This window comes from Aotus nancymaae, unplaced genomic scaffold (assembly GCF_030222135.1).
Source record: "Aotus nancymaae isolate 86718 unplaced genomic scaffold, 86718_ANA_hifiasm-v0.15.2.pri h1tg000046l, whole genome shotgun sequence".
NCBI lineage: Eukaryota > Metazoa > Chordata > Mammalia > Primates > Aotidae > Aotus > Aotus nancymaae.
The window spans coordinates 10,553,071-10,573,320 of record NW_026988460.1 but is presented as its reverse complement, the minus strand read 5'-3'; the positions used below and the strand labels follow the sequence as shown (position 1 = coordinate 10,573,320).

General features: G+C 33.0%; 1 protein-coding gene across 2 annotated transcripts in view; it reads right to left on the bottom strand.

Annotated features, from left to right (window-relative positions):
• Positions 1 to 20,250, bottom strand: part of CNTN6 (contactin 6) — a 320,026-nt gene that overhangs the window by 89,350 nt on the left and 210,426 nt on the right. For both annotated transcript variants that reach the window (XM_012468488.2, XM_012468487.2), the window contains exons 6-7: positions 19,370 to 19,573; positions 17,189 to 17,291 (exon numbers count right to left, since the gene is read on the bottom strand). In XM_012468488.2, the coding sequence (XP_012323911.1) occupies positions 17,189 to 17,291; positions 19,370 to 19,573 (307 nt within the window). The remainder of the gene's footprint in view (positions 1 to 17,188; positions 17,292 to 19,369; positions 19,574 to 20,250) is intronic.

The window sequence follows — 20,250 nt, the reverse complement described above, 5'->3', positions numbered from 1 at the left end:
ATAAGTATGTGTAAATTTCCTGCATCTCACCATTCAATGTCCTTGCTGCTATGGAGATATGGCCTTGATCATAGCAGTCATGTTCATTTCATCATGACAAGGGCAGGAATCTTTCACGTGAGACATGGATGCATAGGTATGGAGGACCTTTTTCTTTAACTTGGTTAATCATCTAGTACCATTTCAGTAAGGAAGAAAGCAATTAGATTGTTGTTTCCAAAGAGAAGAAAATTGGTATAAGAAAATTCAATATTTTAAAAAAATATTAATGACCATTAATTGAGTGCTTACTATGTACCAGGCATTGTGACAGATGGCTTCCATATGTCATCTGAGCTAAATACTCAGCTTGCAGCTACTAACAATGCTAATTAACTTTTTGAAATGGTACTCACGATTAGACCGGTAATTTCAACTAAATTATTACCTGCCAGTTCTCCTCCACTTAGAGTTTCAGAGCACACTAATTTATTGTGATCTACCTTCTCATTTCTTTGAGTTGCCACCCACTAAATTATAAGCACTAGCAGACTTTTTCTCCTACTGTGGCTTCAGCATTCTTTTTAGACTCTATGTAGTTTGTTCTTGTTGATACCAGTAATGCAGTGTTCACCAGCAGTTCATTTTGCTTCAAGATAAATAATCTCTTTAAAATGAAAAGTTAATATATTAATCAGATGAAGAATGCCATGGAGTGAGGTGGATCTTTTAGGGGGACTTCAGAATGAAGATTATTGTTAAATCTTCTGAAACTGTTGTTACAGAGTCAAGGCAAATGGTGCCATTATCATTTTAACTACAGAGATCAGTTGTTTCTGGCAACATTTCCCTTTAAACTCCAATTGTACACTCTTCCCCTCTCTCTTTTTATAGAAATTGGGCTTGGATGCAAATCTCAATAAAGAAAACCAGTATAAAGCAATTCTCTTATCCAAAGATTCCTCAGACCGTAGATGAGGGATTCATGAACCTTGTATTTCAAAGGGAGGATTGCAAAAGCGTTTTCTTATTTTGTTCCTATTTTCTAAATGAAGGCTGTGTCAAATGTGATTCTTCACAGTTGTGAAATACTTCTAGATGATAAAAGCAAAGTTTTTCTGTCTTTCTTTTCCTCCACTGTGGGTTCGTGCTTCTTACTAAGCATTGCCATAAATACGGACTTTTACTTCATCCTGTCATGTCATTATGCTTTTACAAAGGGAGCATCCTATTAATTTTATCAAAGACAGAGAATACATTTGTTAACCATCTGGCCTAGTTCATCCTGAATTCGAAGTTAAATTAAAGCTCACCACACACTAGTAGAAACTGTGCTTTAATTCTATACCTATAACCCATAAATAGAATTTTTATTACTAGTGCTATTTGAGAAAGCTTATGTTTCTCCCCTGGATTTCTTAAACCTCATTATCTACAGCTTAAATCCAGGCCATACTAAGTTTTTAACTAAAGACTGGTACAGAGAACTAGTTTCTTAAGATGCTTGTATTTGAGATTATCAACTTGAACCTCATTTCAGGAAATCCTGTCAGTCAGCCAGTTTTAATCGAAGAGAGTGAAGCAGAATAACAAAACCAGCAAAGAAAGCCTTTGTTACATTTTCAGACTGTTCAGCTAGCTGCTTCCATTTCCCCAATTTGAAATATTCACACAAAGAGCTTGGAATATAAGATTGTCCTATGGGGATACAATATGGATAAATTCATAAGTTCTGTAGAAAAGCAATCTCACTGTTATGGAAGAAGAGAAAACATTTTTATTTTACTTATTTTAGTCATGATTCTGTCCTTGCAGTCAGTCCCTGCTGTGAAATAAATGTTTGTGTCCTCCCAAAATTCATAGGTTGGATACCTAACCCCTAAGGTGACAGTATTAGGAGGTGGAACTATGACATGAGGATAGAGCCTTCATAATGAGATTAGTGTCCTCATGAAATAGGTCAGAGGGAGTTTGTTTTCCCTTCCTCAATGTGAGGACACAGCTAGATAAACCATTGATCAGCCCTCACCAGACATCTCATCAAACACAAAGTCTGCTGGTACCCTGATCATCGACTTCCCAGCCTCCAGAACTTGTGAGCAACAAATTTCTGTTGTTTACAAGCCATCCAGTTTATAGTGTTTTGTGATGGCAGCCCAGTGGGACTAGGATGATACCTATATCAGCTTTCCCTTGGGGAGGACATCTTTGAAAAGCCACAAATGGTTTGTTTATAATAACAGTTGTAACAGAATGGCATCTACAGTTGGGGAAAAGAAAAAAAAAGGACACAGGCAAATTTTATAGAACTGAATGCAAGTTACCTACCCTCTCTGAGCCTCAGTGTTCTCTTTACATTAACTAGAAATAATAACGGGTACACAAGAAGAGCAAATGAGGAAATATCCATAAGAGTACATCCTGAAATACAATGTTTGAAGCATAAATAAGGCTTATTAAATTGCCTTAATACCAAGATTATGAACAGAGACATGAAGGGACCACTGTCCAAAGATTCAAGAATTTTATTACCAATTTCTACTCCTTTTAATGTAAGTAAAATGAATACTAATTTGCACATGAAACATGAATTGAAATCCATTATTTCCAGATGTAGTAGAGCTGAATGTGATATTGCATTTAGCTGTTCATTAACAGTTTATCTATAATTTTTTATCAATAGTTAATACTAAGCCTAGATAAATACCTCTGCTGCTCTTAGGAGAGAAAATGATAATTTGGTAAAGGTTGGTAGACTTTGTGTTACCTCAAATGTATTCAGTTTGACCTTGTCTCAGTTTGTAATTATAAACTTTCATATAAAGTAGTAAAAGAAACACTGAAAATGGCATATTAATAGTTTATCATTTTGTCATTATTTAACTTGCATTGAGCACATATTATATATTAGCTCTATGCTAAGTATTTTCTTTAAATCATGTAATGGCAGTATAAAACATAAGACTGCAATTGTTAACATTTTGTAGATGAACAAATTGTGACTAGGATAGTTTTGGTAACATGCTCAACATCATACAGTAAATAATTTTAAAAAAAGGATTTGAACCAAAGCCTGTCTTTCCACAGAGACTGAGCTCTACATCATGCTTTGCTGACCCTGCATGAATTAACCAGCTACAAAATGAGAACAAACCTTATTAGGGTGTATAACATGTGCTTAGCAATATATTCTTCACCGAATTAACAAATGTGTTTTGCAACCAGTAAATAGACATTTGTGCGTGTGTGTAAGAGGCAAAAGGTGAAATCACGGAGATTATCTTTTTTAAACATATTGAGATGCCCCTAGACTTCAGTGAAAGCTTAAAGATGGGCTCCAAGGTCAGCTGGAAAATAGGAAACAAGTAACTTTTATTATTTTTCCTCAGCTCAGTTCCAACTTAGATTTGAAATCCTTCTCTACTGTAAACTGCTAATTACTTAAAAATAAGAACTGTGGGTCTCCTGAGAGAGGTGGTGATAGACTGGATGGAAAAGAGGAAGAGTTGCTTCCAGAAATATGTATAATCTTCTTGGATGATATTTTTTAGAGCCTTTAAATTAGTTTAATTTTAGAAACGGCACTATAACAATCCACTCTATGCTTTTTGGAAAAAAATTTAGAAAAATTCTATGGAAAGGAATGTTTGACATTAGATCCAAAGTGTGTTTGTAGGATTAAATGAGGGCTTCTTTTAGGACGGGTCTCTGGTCTTTGACAGTGGCCTCTCTATAATCTTTCTTGAGAAATTTGCACACTATTCAGAAATTTTAGTGTTTTACATAGTGTTCCCATTACCAATAATCCTAACTTTCTAAAAATATACTTAGGAAGTTTACATCAACATAACCAAAACATAGCCACAAGAATATTCATTACATTATTATTCATAATAACAAAAAATTGGAAACAAAATTGAAGGAAACTAAATATCCACCGACAGGAGGTTGGCTAAAAAAATACATTGAAATTTCTCATTGTCATTACAAATGAGGACACAGAAGACTGTTTAATGACCTGCGTATATGTTTATGGTATATTTTTAAGAATAAAAAATTATTTTACAAACAAATATGCAGTGTATTATCTTAATTATATTAAAAGTGGAATAAACCTGGAGGGATACATGTATATCAAAAGAGTAGTTAACCTCTGGAGGAGAAATTAAGTATAAAAAGGATTTTATTTTCTTCTTTCTTCTTGCCTATATTTTTAGAATTTTCTTAAGTGAGTATATCTGACTTTTGTGAAATATATATATATATATATATATATATATATATATCCTTACTAAGTATTTCTTTTGTTTTGAGCAAAGGATGTAACTCTTCCTAGTCTCCTTGCTGTTTCCTTGCCTGAGCTCAGGGCTCTCATTTCAAATTCACTTCTAGAACTCTGGTTCTTCTGCACATTTTTGTCTTGTGGGAAGCACTTCAATATCTTATAATAGCTTACAGATATTCCTGGGCTGGTGGGGTGGTTCACACCTGTAATCCTAGCACTTTTGGACTCCCAGGCAAGCAGATCACTTAAGGTCAGGAATTTGAGACCAGTCAAGCCAATAAGGTGACACCTTGTCTCTACTAAAAATAGAAAAATTAGCTGGACATGGTGTCATTTGCCTGTAATCCCAGCTAATCGGGAGCCTGAGACAGGACAGTTGCTTGAACCCGAGAAGTTGAGGTTGCAGTGCAACCACTGCAACTCCAAGCCTGGGTGACAGAGCGAGACTCCACCTCAATAATAGTAATAATAATATATTAGGAATAAAAATGTTCCTTTCCCCAGTTTTCTTTTGCTCCATGAATTGTTGTGACTGTATACACTCTCCTTGGCCTTTGTCATTGGCCTATTTCCTGGTGTCAACCTTGTTCTTTTTCCTTGTATGTTTCTTGGACAATTGTTCTACTTTTCCTGAGAATAATTCAGTTGCAGGTATTTGTAATTGAAAAGATGGAATAATCTTATATGAAGAAGATAAACTAGATTAAATGAACTAATTCCTTAAAAAATACAACTTAACAAAATTCTCACAAGAAAAAATAGACAATTTAGATAAACCTTGACTATTAAAGGAAATGAATCAGTAATCAACAATCTTTCAAAATAGAATGCACAGGCCCAGATGGTTTCACTGGTGAACTCTTTAAGTAACTGTTCTATTTCTTCTTCTTTTTTAAAAATTATTTATTTATTTATTTATTTTGAGATGGAGTTTCACTATTGTTGCCCAGACTGGATTGCAGTGGTGCAATCTTGGCTCACTGTAACCTCCGCCTCCTGGGTTCAAGCAATTCTCCTGCCTCAGTCTCATGAGTAGCTGGGATTACAGGCATTTGCCACCATGCCCAGCTAATTTTGTATTTTTAGTAGAGATAGGGTTTCTCCATGTTGGTCAGGCTGGTCTGGAACTCCTGACCTCGGATGATCTGCCCACCTTGGCCTCCCAAAGAGCTGGGATAACATGTGTACATCACTGAGCCCAGCCTCTTATTTCTTCCTTATGTACACAAATTCCTTCTTTATGTACATAATCTCTTTTAGAAAATAGAAGCAGAGACAATATTATATTTTTTAATTCATTCTATGATGCCAAATTACCATAATGCCAAAATAAGATAAAGACATTTCCAAAAAAGGAAAACTGGAGACCAATATCTCTCATGAATAAAAATGGAAAAATCTTCAGGTATTAGCAAATTGAGTCCAGCAATGTTTAAAAAGACATATGCACTACAACCAAGTAGGACTTATTTCGGGTATGCAAGACTGATGGCTCAATATTAGACAATTATTTCATGAAATCCACTAATGAATAGAAGGAATATCACATGATCATATCAATTGTTGACAAAAAAAAAGGACTTGGAAAAACGCAACACCCATCCAAAATAAAAATTCTCAACAGTCTAGGAATAGAGAGGCACTTCCTCAACTTGATAAAAACATCTGCCAAAGATGTAGCACTAGCATCCTACTTAATAGTGAGAAATTGAATACTTTCATTTTGGATAAGAGGAAAAGGCAAGCATGTTTCCTCTCATCAGTCATAGTCAACATTATATTGGAAATCCTCTCTGGTGCAATAATACAAGAAAAGGCAAAAAAAAAAAAAAGTATATTGATTGAAAAGAAGAAAATAATACTTGTTCCCAGACAGCAATGACAAATCTCAAAGAATTAACAAGAAATAATTTCAGCACTAATAAGTTATTATATCAAGACAACAAGATATAATGTTAATATATTGAAGTCAGTTAACTTTTGTTTATACCAGCAGTTAACAAATGAAATTTAAATTATAACAATTAAAATACAATGCCATTTATATCAGCACTAAAACAGAAAATTCTAAGGTTTATATAAAATAGTATTTTGGAATTTATATGCAGAAAACTACACAATCTCATAAAAACTATTAAAAGATATATAAATAAGTAGAGCTCTATTATGTGTTCATGGGTTGAAAGACTCAACACTGTCTGTATGTTAATTCTTCCCAACTTGATCAATAGATTTAATACAACCCCAATCAAAATCCCAAATGCTATTTTAAGGATGTAGAAAAAAATGATTCTGAAGTTTGTATGTAAAGACAAGCAAAGCAAAACAAAACAAAATACCCAACATGATGCTGAAGAAAAATAAACTTGGAGTAATGACATTACCTGACTTTAGGATTTACCGTAAAGCTACAGTAATTGAGGCAATGTGGTAATGGCAAAAGAATAGAGCAATGGAACAAAAGAGAGCCCAGAAACAGACCTATACAAATATAGTCAACTTATCTTTGACAAAGGAGCAAACACAATAGAGTGGAGACAAGATTGTCTTTTTTAACAAATACTGGAACAATTAGAAGTCCGTATCCTATAAGATAAATAGACCCAGAAGTCACATCTTTTACAAAAATTAATGCAAAATGGACCATTAATGAAAATGCAAAACACAAAACTATAATAGCTCTGGAAGATGACAGAGGATAATATCTAGGTAACCTTGAATATAGTGATGAGTTTTTGTATTTAACACCGAAAGTATGTTTCATTGGGAAAAAAATTGATAACCTTCACATCATTAAAATAAAAACCTCGTGCTTTGTTAAGAACATCGTTAAAGAAATGAAAAGACAAGTCACAGACTGGGAGAAAACATTTGCAAGACACATATCTGATAAAAAGCTTATGTTCAAAATGTGCAAAAAATTCTTAAAGTTCCACAATAAGAAAATAAACATATCAATTAAAAACGTAGAAAAGATGTAAACAGACATTTTACCAAAAAAGATAAATAGATAGCAAATAATCACATTAACAGATGTTCATATCTTTTGCCATTAGAAAATTGCCAATTAAAACAATAAGGCGATACCACTATACACCTGTTAGAATGGCTAAAAAACAAAACAAAATAAAAACCTACACAGTATTAAATGCTGGTGTAGATTAAGAGAAATAGAAGTTATAATTCATTACTGGTGGTATTGCAAAATGGGACAGCACTGCGTGAGGTGGAAATTAACTGCTCAGTAAGTGGAGGAGAGCAGAGTGATCCATGTGGTAATGGATTAGAGTTAGAGACAACAGCAAGATCAGGTATTTAACTTAACATAATACAAATAGCTGTATATAGAAATACTTACAGATGTATGTACATAATAAGTAGTATATATACACACATTTCTTTGCTCTGTCATCTGAGAGCAAGTAAATAAATGTCATTCTGGTAGCAACAAGCACACCTAGCACCCAGATATTGGTTTCTAATGTTATTCTTCAATAAAAGGAACCAGCAATCCTATCCTTGGAGACATGACTGCTTCTAGGACTAGGACATGAAATATACAAGATGAGCCTGGAAGATCTTTAATGCCGGTAAATAAGAGAGTGCTAACAGGCACACACACACAAACAACACCCCACACATTGATGAGGGCATAAAAAAGGGCACAGGATCCAACTTAAAAGGCTCCCAATGGCAAAAGCTGAAACAAGCTGAGCAGCGAAATAAACAAAGTAGCATGGAATCACAACCCAAAGTCTAAAATAACTATAACTATATGTGAGTCAGTACTGACATAAGTAAATTATTAAATATTAATAAATGAGGAAGAAGTGACACATTTAATGGGTAGAATAATTCTATAGGTTCATTATCCTGCAGAAGGCAAAGCACAACACTCTATTCAAGTGTGGACTTCATATAGTCACCCATTTCCAAAGAGACAGTATGGAGTGGGAGAAAAGAGTAATTTTATAGTGGAGATCCCTGATAAAAAGTACTTCAGCCAGGTAATCAAGGCCAGCATCATCAGTCATAAATCATTTTGATAAAGTTAATCTTGATATGTAATGAAAATCGTTCCTTACGTTTATGTTCGTCCTCTCCAAAACTTGTAACCGCAGTCTAATTATGACAGATACAGACATATTCAAACAGAGGGGCAGCCTACAATGAACTGGCGACCACTCCTCAAAACTGTCAAGGTCATCAAACACAAGAAATGTCTGGGATACTGCTACAGACAAGAGGAGACTAAGGAGACAAGAAAGCTCCATGTAATGTGATACTCCAGATGAAACCATGGAATAGAAAGGCATAAATACCAGATAAATTTGAATAAAATATGGATTTTATAATAATCAGACATCGATATTGACTCGCTAATTGTAACAAATGCATTATAATAATGTAAGATGTTAGTAATAAGGGAAATTGTGTATGGGGTTACACGGGATCTCTCTGTACTATCTGTTCAATATTTCTGTTCTAAAACTATTATTTAAAATCCATTAGTTAAAAAATGTATTTGTGAACAGAAGGGAAAAAAAAGGAAGAAATAATTTTCCATTTCTCAGAAATACAAAGAAGCCCTTAAATAATAGCCTAAAATTAGCTCTGCTAAAGAATTGACAGTGACCCTCTCCAGTCTCTATTTGATAAAGAGCAGCCTGCAAAAAAGATAATCAGTAAAGCTCCCAAAGTGAGGATCCTTGACTCTTCCTTCACTGAAAGTCTAGAAGGAAAGAACTGATCCCAAGAGAAATGTGTGATTGCACATTTTTACATCAATCCTATTTTCATTAGCCTGCAACCTCTCTGGGGCCTTTATATAATTTTCTTTATCTCCCCAGGGCCAGGTGTCTGTCCCTTGGGGAATCCCTCCTGACTACCTAAATGAAGCAATGAAGGAATTAATGATTGAATGAGGTATTCAATATATACTTGCTAAGTGAATACATAATTTGTGCTCAATTTGTCAAATGACTAAGTGAGGAAATGTCGGTAACCCTTAGAAAGATTAAACAGAATTTAAAATGATAAATCTATTTTTCTGGGAAAGTCCTTTAACACAAAAATGTAATACAGAAACCATTTTGCTCCTTCACACATGTTCCTTTTTACCTCCTCAGTCAAAGCAGCTTTGACAATTCCCAGGATTAATAAAGTAGTTACTGTTTATTGCCTATCATGGGTCAGGAACCTCAGTAAGTGAGCTTAATAGAATTTCCATTCCTTACAAAAATTCTGCTATATTATCTATTTATTCTCTCTCTCTCTCTATCTCTCTCTATCATTTTTGACTTCCTTATACACATAAGAAAACTGACCAAAGTCATCCAGCCATTGGCAAGGGAAGTTAAGTCTTAAATCCTGCTGTATTTGAACTTAAAAGTCCAAACTTTTCTGCATACATTTGCCTTCAAAGGCTAGTAAATTCACTAATAAATTATTTATTGCTAGAGTGAGTGCTTGTGTATGTGAGTGCCTGTTGGGGTGAATATTATATTTTAATTTCTGAAAAATTGGCTTGAAGATTTGTTAGTTTTCAGATTCCTAAGCATGGTCAACAGAGGTGAGTATTCTATAGAGTTTAATTTTTTATTTTGTGCCAAGCAATACCATGTCATGTTTAAAAAAGTTATTAATAATATTATGTTGTAGAAAAAGTCATTAGCAAGAATCTAAAGATTAGGTTTCACTATACATTTCTGGAGTGAATTGTGTAAGCTATGCCTAGGAAGACATTCTGTTCTCTATCTACTCAACTCAATGAGGGAAACAAAAGATAAATGACTTTTTAGACATCCAGTTTCTAAATCATTAAGATACCTCAGTAATTAAAACAATAAATCAAAAATAATTGCTAAGGACCTGAAAACTTTCAATGCATCTAGCTGATTTTAAAATGTTATTGTCATCTTGCGTGACTTGAGAAATCTTCCTGTAGTATAAACTGCAATGATGTCCACATTTGTAAGATGAAAATCAAACATTATAAGAAACAGCTCCTCTGTCACCTGAAAATTCTGGAACACCTAACAACATCATGGAGAGATTTCAGATTTGTTGCCTGACATTAATAGCCAAGCTGGGTATCTTTGGCTTCATAAATTAGAAAAAAATAAATAAGATATACATGTACACATAAATATAGTCCTCTGTGTGAAGCCTTCAGAACTCACAGGAACATTCAGTGCTGCTACTACTGTTATTTACATTCCAGAACACTGACAGAACAGTTACTAAATTAAGATTTTTTTAAAAAAAGGAAAATATGTTTGGTTGTTTATAAAAGCAGTAGAATAGAGTTATGGGAGATATCAGTTTAATTTCTTCACTCAGTGAAGGCCCATATTTTTTTCAAAGGAGACACACAGATCTATCAGTCAATCATACTACATTTGCATAGAACCTATACAAGGAGCTTCTCAGGGTATTTCACAATACAATTAATTTGCAGCTTTCATAATTAAGAGTCTGCCATGTTAAACAAATGAGACAAAGCTGAGAGTTGAAAGCTGTGATCATGTCAGCTCCGAAACTCCAACACAGAAAGTCAGTTACATATCCCCAAAGTCATAGCAATTAAAGTTAAGACAATTACTTGAAGCTTTGTCTTAATTATTCTATATTCACACTAGCCTATAGTGGTTTAAGATTATTAGATTCTATGAGTAAACACTTCACCCATTCTTCTCTACACCTCACTTTTTATACATCTTGTCCGCATGATGGTTTCTGTGACTGTAACTATGTTTTCTGAGTGCTACCTAATCAGGTATACCAGACTTTTAGAAATGGTGTACATTGCCATCATCATCTATAAACCAATAAGATGTATAACCCTGATTTTTGATGTGTTTTGGAAAAACTTTTTTCTTCTCATTAAAACACAGCTTGAATTTTTACAAGTTTATCTTTTGAATTTTGGGGGTTATTTCTAATATGTAAAATTAAAACTTACTTGTTGCTGGAATAGTAGTAATTATAGATAATCTAAATAGGAATATATCTATAATTCCATTCCTCAGATAAAGCATTTGTTAAGATTTTGTTAAAAATTTTCAAGTCTCTTTCTAGTAAAATATTTACATAATTGAGGGTCATACTGCATCTGCACATGGAGAATTAAGTAAGTCAGATACTGAGAAGTTAATTCAATATTAATATGAGAGGGTTATAAGCATGAGTTTTGAAGTCAGAATCTGTGAGATGTAGATTTGAATCACAGATAAACAACTTACATTGGGTAAGTCACTTAATTTATCTAAGTCTCACTGTATTTACCTTCATAACTAGCATTTAAGAAAACAATAACAAATTAGACAAAAATATGAAAAACCTCTTTCTGGAACTTGAACAATTGGCAACACAAAAGTATGATCCTGAAAGAGAGGAAAGAAAGAAAGATTTTGGTAGCCTTTATTTTCTGTGTAGAGACACTTTACATCCAGATCAGGGAGTAGGAAGGGGAGACATAAGTAGTACAGTACTTTGTCACTGAGTTGAGAAGACAAAGATCAGATTTGGTGAGGCTGAAGTGGGTGGAATTGCAGAACATAGTATTAGAAAGGATGGTATTACTCAAACAACGTGCTCTAAAGGTCTGCATAGGAGCGTCACATGAAGATGGGCAAAGAAAAATTTTCAGAGCTCAAATAGGCCCAGAAGACATTAGAGCTCCACTATGCCAGAGAAGAAAGACTTAGTAAACATTCAAAGCACTCAGTTGAAGAATTCATCTTAGCACTAAACTAGCCTTAATACACCACTGAATAATGAGGGATTCACAGTAGCATAACTGTGAATCAAAATAAAGTCCAAAAATCTTTTTATAAATATACCATAATTTAGCATTCAACAACATGACATTTATGATGTCTACTATTCAATCTTAAATTGCTAGATATCCAAACAAGCAGAACAATGAGAACCATGACTAGGAGAAAAAGTAGTCATTAGAAACAGACCCACAAAAGACAGATGATAGAACTAGCAAGCAAGGACTTTTTTAGGGTTCCTATATAATTACAGTGCAGAAAATTACAGCTGAAATAACTGCAAGCTTTAGATGCTATTTAAGAAAGAGTCTCTAAGGAAACCAAAAGGCAATAGAGGAGATAAAAGCAAAGGTACTAGCTAAAATTTAACCTCTGATGCTATAGCTAGTGACAACAGTAATTACAGCCTAACTGCTAGCTAGAAAAACATAAAACCTCACACTAAAAGTCTAGTTATTAAAGTTCCTTTAATCTGTTATAATAATGTACAGGATTCAACAAAAAAATTACAAAGCATGCTAAAAAACAGTCTGAGGAGACAAAACAACCATGATAACTAGACTCAAATATAATGAAACTTTCAGAACTATCAGGCTGGGGATTTAAAATTGAACTAGTTAATATCAGATAGTAATTTTAAATTACTGTAATTAATATGCTAAAGGCTATAATAAAAAGTGAACAGCATACAAGAACAAATGGGTAATGTAAACACAGAGAAGAAAACTCTAAGAAAGGATCAAAAGGAAATGTTGAAAATAAAATACATTATAATACAAATGAGGAATGCCTTTGATAGGCTCACAAGTGGACTGAACATAGCCAAGGAGGGAGTAAATTAATGAGAAGCAGTATCAATAGAACTTCCCAAACTGAAATGCAAAGATAAAAAACATTTAAAAATTTAAAAAAAGTTTAAGAACTTGGACAGAAGGGGGATAACAAATGGTATAAAAGATACATAACAGAAATACTAAAAGGAGAAAAAAACAAACAAACAAATGTTCAAAACAATCATGGCTGAATAGTTTTCAAAAATAACGACAAACAACAACCCATAGATTCAGGAAGCTCAGAGAAAACCAAGCACGAGAAATAAATACCACAAATAATCTACAACTTCAAGAGAAAAAATATTCCCACTAATAAAGGGTGATACTTCCTAGTTATGTGAGCACATATATATTGTACTTTAAGCAAATATTTGATGAAAGCCAATTTTTATTTCAGCAGCTCTTATGTCCAAAAATAAACAAAAATTAATAAAATCTGGCACTGCAGCTGGTCTTTCTATATCTTTTCTTTTTCCTTCTACCCACCTATTGATTTCCTTCCTCCCTCTACTCTCTATCCTCCATCTATTAAAATATATACATCTTAGTTTAATAAATTCATCACCTATAGCTTAAATAGCAGCCAATAATTGGTTAGTAATGTAACAAGAAAAAAAATATTTGATTTTACTCTTCAAATCAACTAGCTTTTCTCATTTTTGAGGTTATGGAACATCTTACAAAAGAGTAAAGTACCTCACAAAGTAGGAAGATTTAGTAAAAAGAATATTAATAAAAAGAAATCCACACATTTGGTAAAAAAATGACTTAAACCAAATGCTGCACAGCAATATTTTTATGAAGAGATGTGAGAGAATATGATTTATACTAAATATTCAATAGATTTTATAAAAATATTTGGCAACAAATTTACAAATATGGATTTATAATTTTAAAGATAAGACATTTGATTGTTTTTATTTTCAGATTGCTAATTAAACCTATAACAATTAATCTTCTAGTGAGTGTGTTGCTTTTTATGTTTGTTAATTTTATATATTTAGAAGACAATACGGCATTTAGTAAATATCATAATTTATAATGGACTAAAAGGCATTTTCAGTATGTTTGCAATGTGGCAAAGATAATCTAATTTGTTTTCTGAAAACTACTGACAAGCATATATAAAATTCTTTTTGGTAGCAGCTAACATTTGTAAGTTTTCCAAAGCAGCAAAAGTATTTTCACATACATTTTGTTGTTTTGAAAAAAGGAGAAATGTATCTGAACTCAAATTATACAAAATGTAAGATTGTTATACCGGGTATTTTAACATTACCACTTTGACCCAATAGATTCTTCAGACTTTCCATTGTTACTCCAAGGTATTTCAATTCTGTTAATGACTTCTTTTAATAAATTTAATGTAAACATTGATTAATTTTGTTAGATAACAATTTACAGAGTATACTCCATTAAATCAAGTATTTCCTTGTCAATTTTCTATGAAGTATTGTTTGGTAATTTTTATTATTTTTCGATTCTCATTTAACATTATTTCCTGTGCAATAGTTATTTTCTGCATAAACTTAAACATGATTTATCTATCAGGTGTTTCTTTTTTATCTATCAGAGATGTGTGTGTACAAAAGAAACCCCTGATAGATAGATATTACATTTTTAATAGATTTTTTTTGATAGATTTTACATTTTGGGAGGTTTTTAAACTATTAATTTTCCAAATCAAATTTTTCTGGATCAAATATTGCTAGTTTAAATTTTGTCAAAAGTTTAAGGACTGCTTTATGTTTTTAAAATTATACATTTTACCTTGAGCAATTTAACAATATGTTGATTGTTCTCATCACCAGGGGTTAATAGAAAATAAGAGATTGCTTTATTTATTTCTAAATTATTCCATATACCTCATACATTCCAAGTTTTATTTTTCCTGATTGGATAGTATCACCTATCTGCTTGAATACATTTGTGTGTGGAGAGAGAGAGAAGAGAGAGACAGAAAGAGAGAGAGAGAGAGAATGTGGCACAGGTTTACCCTTGGTCAATTCAGGTAAAGAGTATATGATGACTACGTATTACTCTTTCAAATTTTCTATAGGTTTGAATAATATAGAAATTAAGAAACTGGTAAGTGAGCATTTTCAGACTATACTGATTATGTTCTCTCTCCTTCTGTTTCATTCTTTCTTCTTGTTGATTTTCAAATCCTAACTTGACCCTAATTGCTACTTTCTCTCTTATATTAGCATCAATCCTGAGGCAGAGAGAACAGAACTGGGCTGGGGAAAGCTGAGAATTTATACCCCTCTGAGATACTTACTCTCCTTTGAACATCCTCACTAAATCAAACATGGTTTATATAAAAGTAGAATGAAATTTGCATTTTGGTTTTAGAATAATTCAGTGAGCATTATTACATAAATGCTAAGCCCAAGGCTTAATGTTTTAACATGTATTATCCATTCTAATCTTCACAACAAACATACTAGTTAGGAATCACTATAACTCCTTTTGGACGAGAATATGGAAATCATAGAGTTTATAAGCATGTTTGTTAACCATCAAATAACTCTTAAGAAAACTGGGAATTGAATCTGTCTCCAAGGATTTCAGAAGCAGTTTTCTTACCATTTACTTAGAAGTTCCTAAATTCAGAATTTAAAATCAGGTGGGCTTAGGTTTGAATTGCTCTCTTCCTCTGAATAGAAACATATAACTGAATAGGTTACTCTCTAATCTGAGCCTCAGTTTCTCATATGTAATGAAAACATAACTTGTCCTGAAAGATTTTGACAATTATATATATTGTATCATAAATGCTCAGTTATAGGTGCTTAGCAAATGAAATTATTATCATTAGATTCATGAGAAATAGCCTCAACATTTTCACGTATTTTATTGTGGAAGGGCATTTTTAAATTTCTAGAATTGATATTTCCTGATGCCAAATGCAATGAAATAAGCTATTAGTATTCTTTTCAGATATTCTCTTTCATTGGTTTTCTTTTTAAATTAATTATCTAATTCTCAAAGTATTTCCATGACATTTAATATTTTTATAAATCTTAACCTCTGAAAAGGCTTGAAAATGGTGAAAGTTCATCACGTCTTAAAAGGCAGGCAAACAAATAAAAACTGATGTAAAGCCCCTATTTGTCACTTTCTTAAGAATCACTTAATCAATCAATAATTATTTATTTGACAAATGCTATAAGACTCATACTGTATGAAAAGAAAATATGGTCTCTTAAATCCATGGGAAATGACTATTCTGAGAAATTTAATTCAAAGATACACAAAATTCCATCTATAGAAAAGAAATTGAGATTTAGTAACCACCATTATTTGGATTGCTGAGTATGTTTAACTTAATAAAATGACTGAGATATTTAAGGATGTTTTCCAGAATTTTGAGACTAAGTCACTATTTCTAAATGTGATGGCCACATTAGGAATAGACTGGATTTAAAGGTTAGCCCTCTGAGCTTACCTCCGAGTCAGTCAAGTCCTTTACTACTCAAAGTATGTTCTGTTTACAAGAAGCATGACTAATTTATGTGAGCTTTTTAGAAATGGAGAAATCAAACATCACCCCAGACCTAGAGTCAGAATATGAATTGAACCGTGTCCCCAGGTAGTTCACATGCATATTAACATTTGAAAACGACAGTCTAGTCTGTTTGTCTTTTTTTTTCCTGGTATTTACAAGCACAAAATTTGTATACCTCCAAATAGCAAAGAGGTGTTCTAGATATCCCATGCAAAAATGTGGGTATTTTCCTGGCTTAAAAGTATTCCAAATCTCTTCCTAATAAATAGTTATCTGAGTAAAACAAAATGCCCCCACTATCAAGGAAGGTTGGGCTCAATTCTAATTATCCACTATGAACAATGGACTTTAATCAGTCTTATTTCGTAAATGAGCAGTAGTTTTTTATTTATCAGAATTGTTGGTTAATTAAGCAAGGAAATTCTCCAGGCAATGTATTTCTCGATGTAGGACAAGAGGCAGTGAAGGATATGTAGAAGGTTTAGTAACTTGCCCATCATTTTATACAAGTGCACTTATTCCCTTGCAACGTGCTGCCTAAAAGGGTCTCATTATGCTTAAACTAAAGGAAATATCAGCACATGTAGGGGAGAATTGCAGCCTTGATCATTTCCAGTTGCAGCCCTGAGCATTGTTCAAGTATTAGACATGTTTGTTTAAATACAAATCAGAAAGTTCCACTGTTGCCCAGCATTTGAAATCTACTTGGTAATTTACCTTAGAGCAATATTTGAATAACAAAAAGGTTTTTAATAAAAAAAAATTAAAGTAACCAGGAAAACAAAAACAAAAACCTTACTTTCCAAGGGCAAAACATTCCAGTTTTACAGATGAATCCTTTGCAGCTTGTATAGTTTCAGGAAAACGCACTTCAATCTTTGGTTCATATTCCCCCATCACACCTGTTAAATATCAAAAGAGCTAGCAGCATTTCTGGAGAATAGAAATTTTCTATGAAGTAAATGCTTCATTAACCAAAACCTGATTATTTCTTCTTAATAAGAATTAGGGTTTTCAATTAAGACTTTGATACATATAGATTCTAAAATGTTTCTGTGTTTTCAAAAAAGACCCTTCTCCAGTGATATCCATATTTATCTACCTTTGACAGAACTCAGAGAGCCAGATCTGATTTTAAAAAATAAAATAAGGAATTTTTCAGCCAACATTGTAAGAAGTCCACTGTGGTAGGTCTTAATCCAAAATAAGAGTATTTCTGCAGCAAAACATAGAAAGTCATAACATTAATTGAGATAAGTATATAAATATTCATGTATTAGTACAGTAAGTTTTGCTGCTAAATAAGTTTGCTGTATACTTATAAAAATTTGTTTTAAGTTTTAAAATTTTCAATCCAAGGAATTGAGGATATGTGCTAAGATAAGAATAAGACAGTGGTAAAAACTATTGTAAATACACTACCTACCAGAGATGTTGTAACAGAAATATATCTGTAGGCTATTCTCATTATCTTAATTAATTTTATCAGTGACATCTCAAGATTATTTAAATAATTTGATCACTTTTAATTTATACACCAAACACCAGATTAATACATTCCTAAAATAGATAGATTGTTGGTGGCTAATATAATTGCAGAGAAAGTGAAAATTACAAAATACATATGAAATAAAAATACTTCATTTTTAAGACCTTGATCATTATAAACATTTAAAGAGGTTATGGTGAGAAGGTAGTGAGTACTACTTCATTCAACTAAGTTGATAGGTTCTATTCTTTTTCGCTTTCTTGATGTCTGATATTACTTGCATGCCCACTTTTAGAAGAGGTTTGGTTATTGTATTATGCATAATGCTTCTGCTCTATTTTTACCATATATGTGTTCAAGGGAATAGAGGGGATAGAAGAAGGAAGGAATTAAGAAGGGAAGAAGCAGAAACTAAGAGTAGATAGAAAACAAAAAAAAAAGGAAAAACATGGTAGAATCTCCAAGTGTATTGTTAGCTCATGAATTTTTCCAGTCATAAATAGCAGGACTCATTGAAGGAGAGAAATTGGACTTAGGAATAAGTCTAATGGCTGCTGAAATCTTAATGAAGACCTTGCAAATATATTTAGGTGGTTAGTGATTATAAAAACTCTATTATAAGAACTCCTTCTAAGGGACTTGTTTCACAATTCTGTTAGCCTTTATTAGCGTTTTATTCTTGCTTTTCTTCAGCTCTTTGGAGGGGAGAAAAACTCCATGAAATATTGCATTTCAAGTCCTGAATACAATCATAATATGCATCAACAAATTTTCTATCTTTATGAATCCCACTGTGAACATTTAATTAAAGAAACAACTAGAGAATTTTTCTACTTCAATGATTTCCTTAAACTTTCTGGCTCTCTAAATCTTGTACCAGCTATGACTTGACTAAGCTACAAAACTCGTCAGAGATTAGTCTGAATTATGTTCCTTAGAGGAATACAATTAGTATAAATCTTGTGTTTTTCTCTTCTTTGGAATGCTCATAATTAATGTTAGTCTGCTCTGCTTTCCTTGGATATGAAATTTTCCCTCCATTTTGCCAGCCATGTAAATAAAGGGTGAACAAAAAAAGGGCAAATATGAAAAATAGGGGGCATTAAAAAGTAGCTGTAACATATGTTCATTAAAAATATATTGATTCAATTATATAAGTTTGGCAGCACCCACACGTGCACACATACACACACGCCAACTCCCCCGAACACCATTTTTGCTTTCACAAAGTAGTCTTTAAGCAAAAAACGACAAGCTGTTTCAATGCCAGAAAGGAGATGGCTTGGTATACCCAGAACCATGTATACTGCACCAAGTGGGTGAATTAGAGAATTTTTTATCATATTTCTGGTTTACATATTTGTGAATTGAAACTAAACTCATAGAAAATGTGGCTCCACCAAACAAGAAGGAAGCAGAAAGCTTTGGAGATCTTCCCAGGCTTTAAGGGCCACAGATAAAGTATATTCCCAAGATAACTCATTATCTTACCATCAGTGCGCTGCACTAATGGAGTGGGTGGACCTTGAACACTTCTCTGGGCCTCCTTGTTTGTTATAAAGCAAGTGTAGTTGCCCACATCTGATGGTTCCACTTTGGCAATGTACAAGTTTCCCGTTTCTTGAGATACAAATCGCCTATTGTCCTCTTGGACGTATAAAGGGTTATCATTGAAGGTCCATGCATAAGACAAATCTGAAAAACAGAAAAAGAAAACCAAAATCCTACTTTCCTTACTGCATTCATTCATATCTGAAAATTCTTTGTCTTACTTCCCCATAACTAGAAGAAAATTGTGCCTCTATTTGCTCAGTCAATAGCTGTCATCTGGGGTAACTGTGATGTTCCCTTACATTGAAATATATCTCAGTTTTGATGATAAATTATCTGGGCACTTTGCCATCACTGACGTTTTGAGATTAAGGATGTAACAATAGGATGTTAAGGAAATAAGTGGATGAGTTTATTAAGAAAGGCCATAAGATATATATACACTGAATTCCTTCAGCAAAACTTATGCTGCTTCAAAGCAGTGTTTCTCAATGCATTATCAGAAGAATTAAACATACTTGCAAGTACTTGTTAAAAATTTAAGTTTAAGAACTCTACCACAGATCTTGAAGTTCATTCATTTGATCATCATATAGTTTCCTTTTTATTTTTATAGAGACAGGGTCTCACTATGTTGCCCAGGCTGATCTCGAACTCCAGAGCTCAAGTGATGCTCCAGCCTCAGCCTCCCAAAGTGCTAGGATTACAGGCATGAGCCACTGCACTGGCCTGATTATTACATAATTTCTAAGCAGCTATTCTGTGACAGTTTTAGCTCTTAGAGTAAAACCAAACAAAACCTGTGCCCTATGAAGGTCACA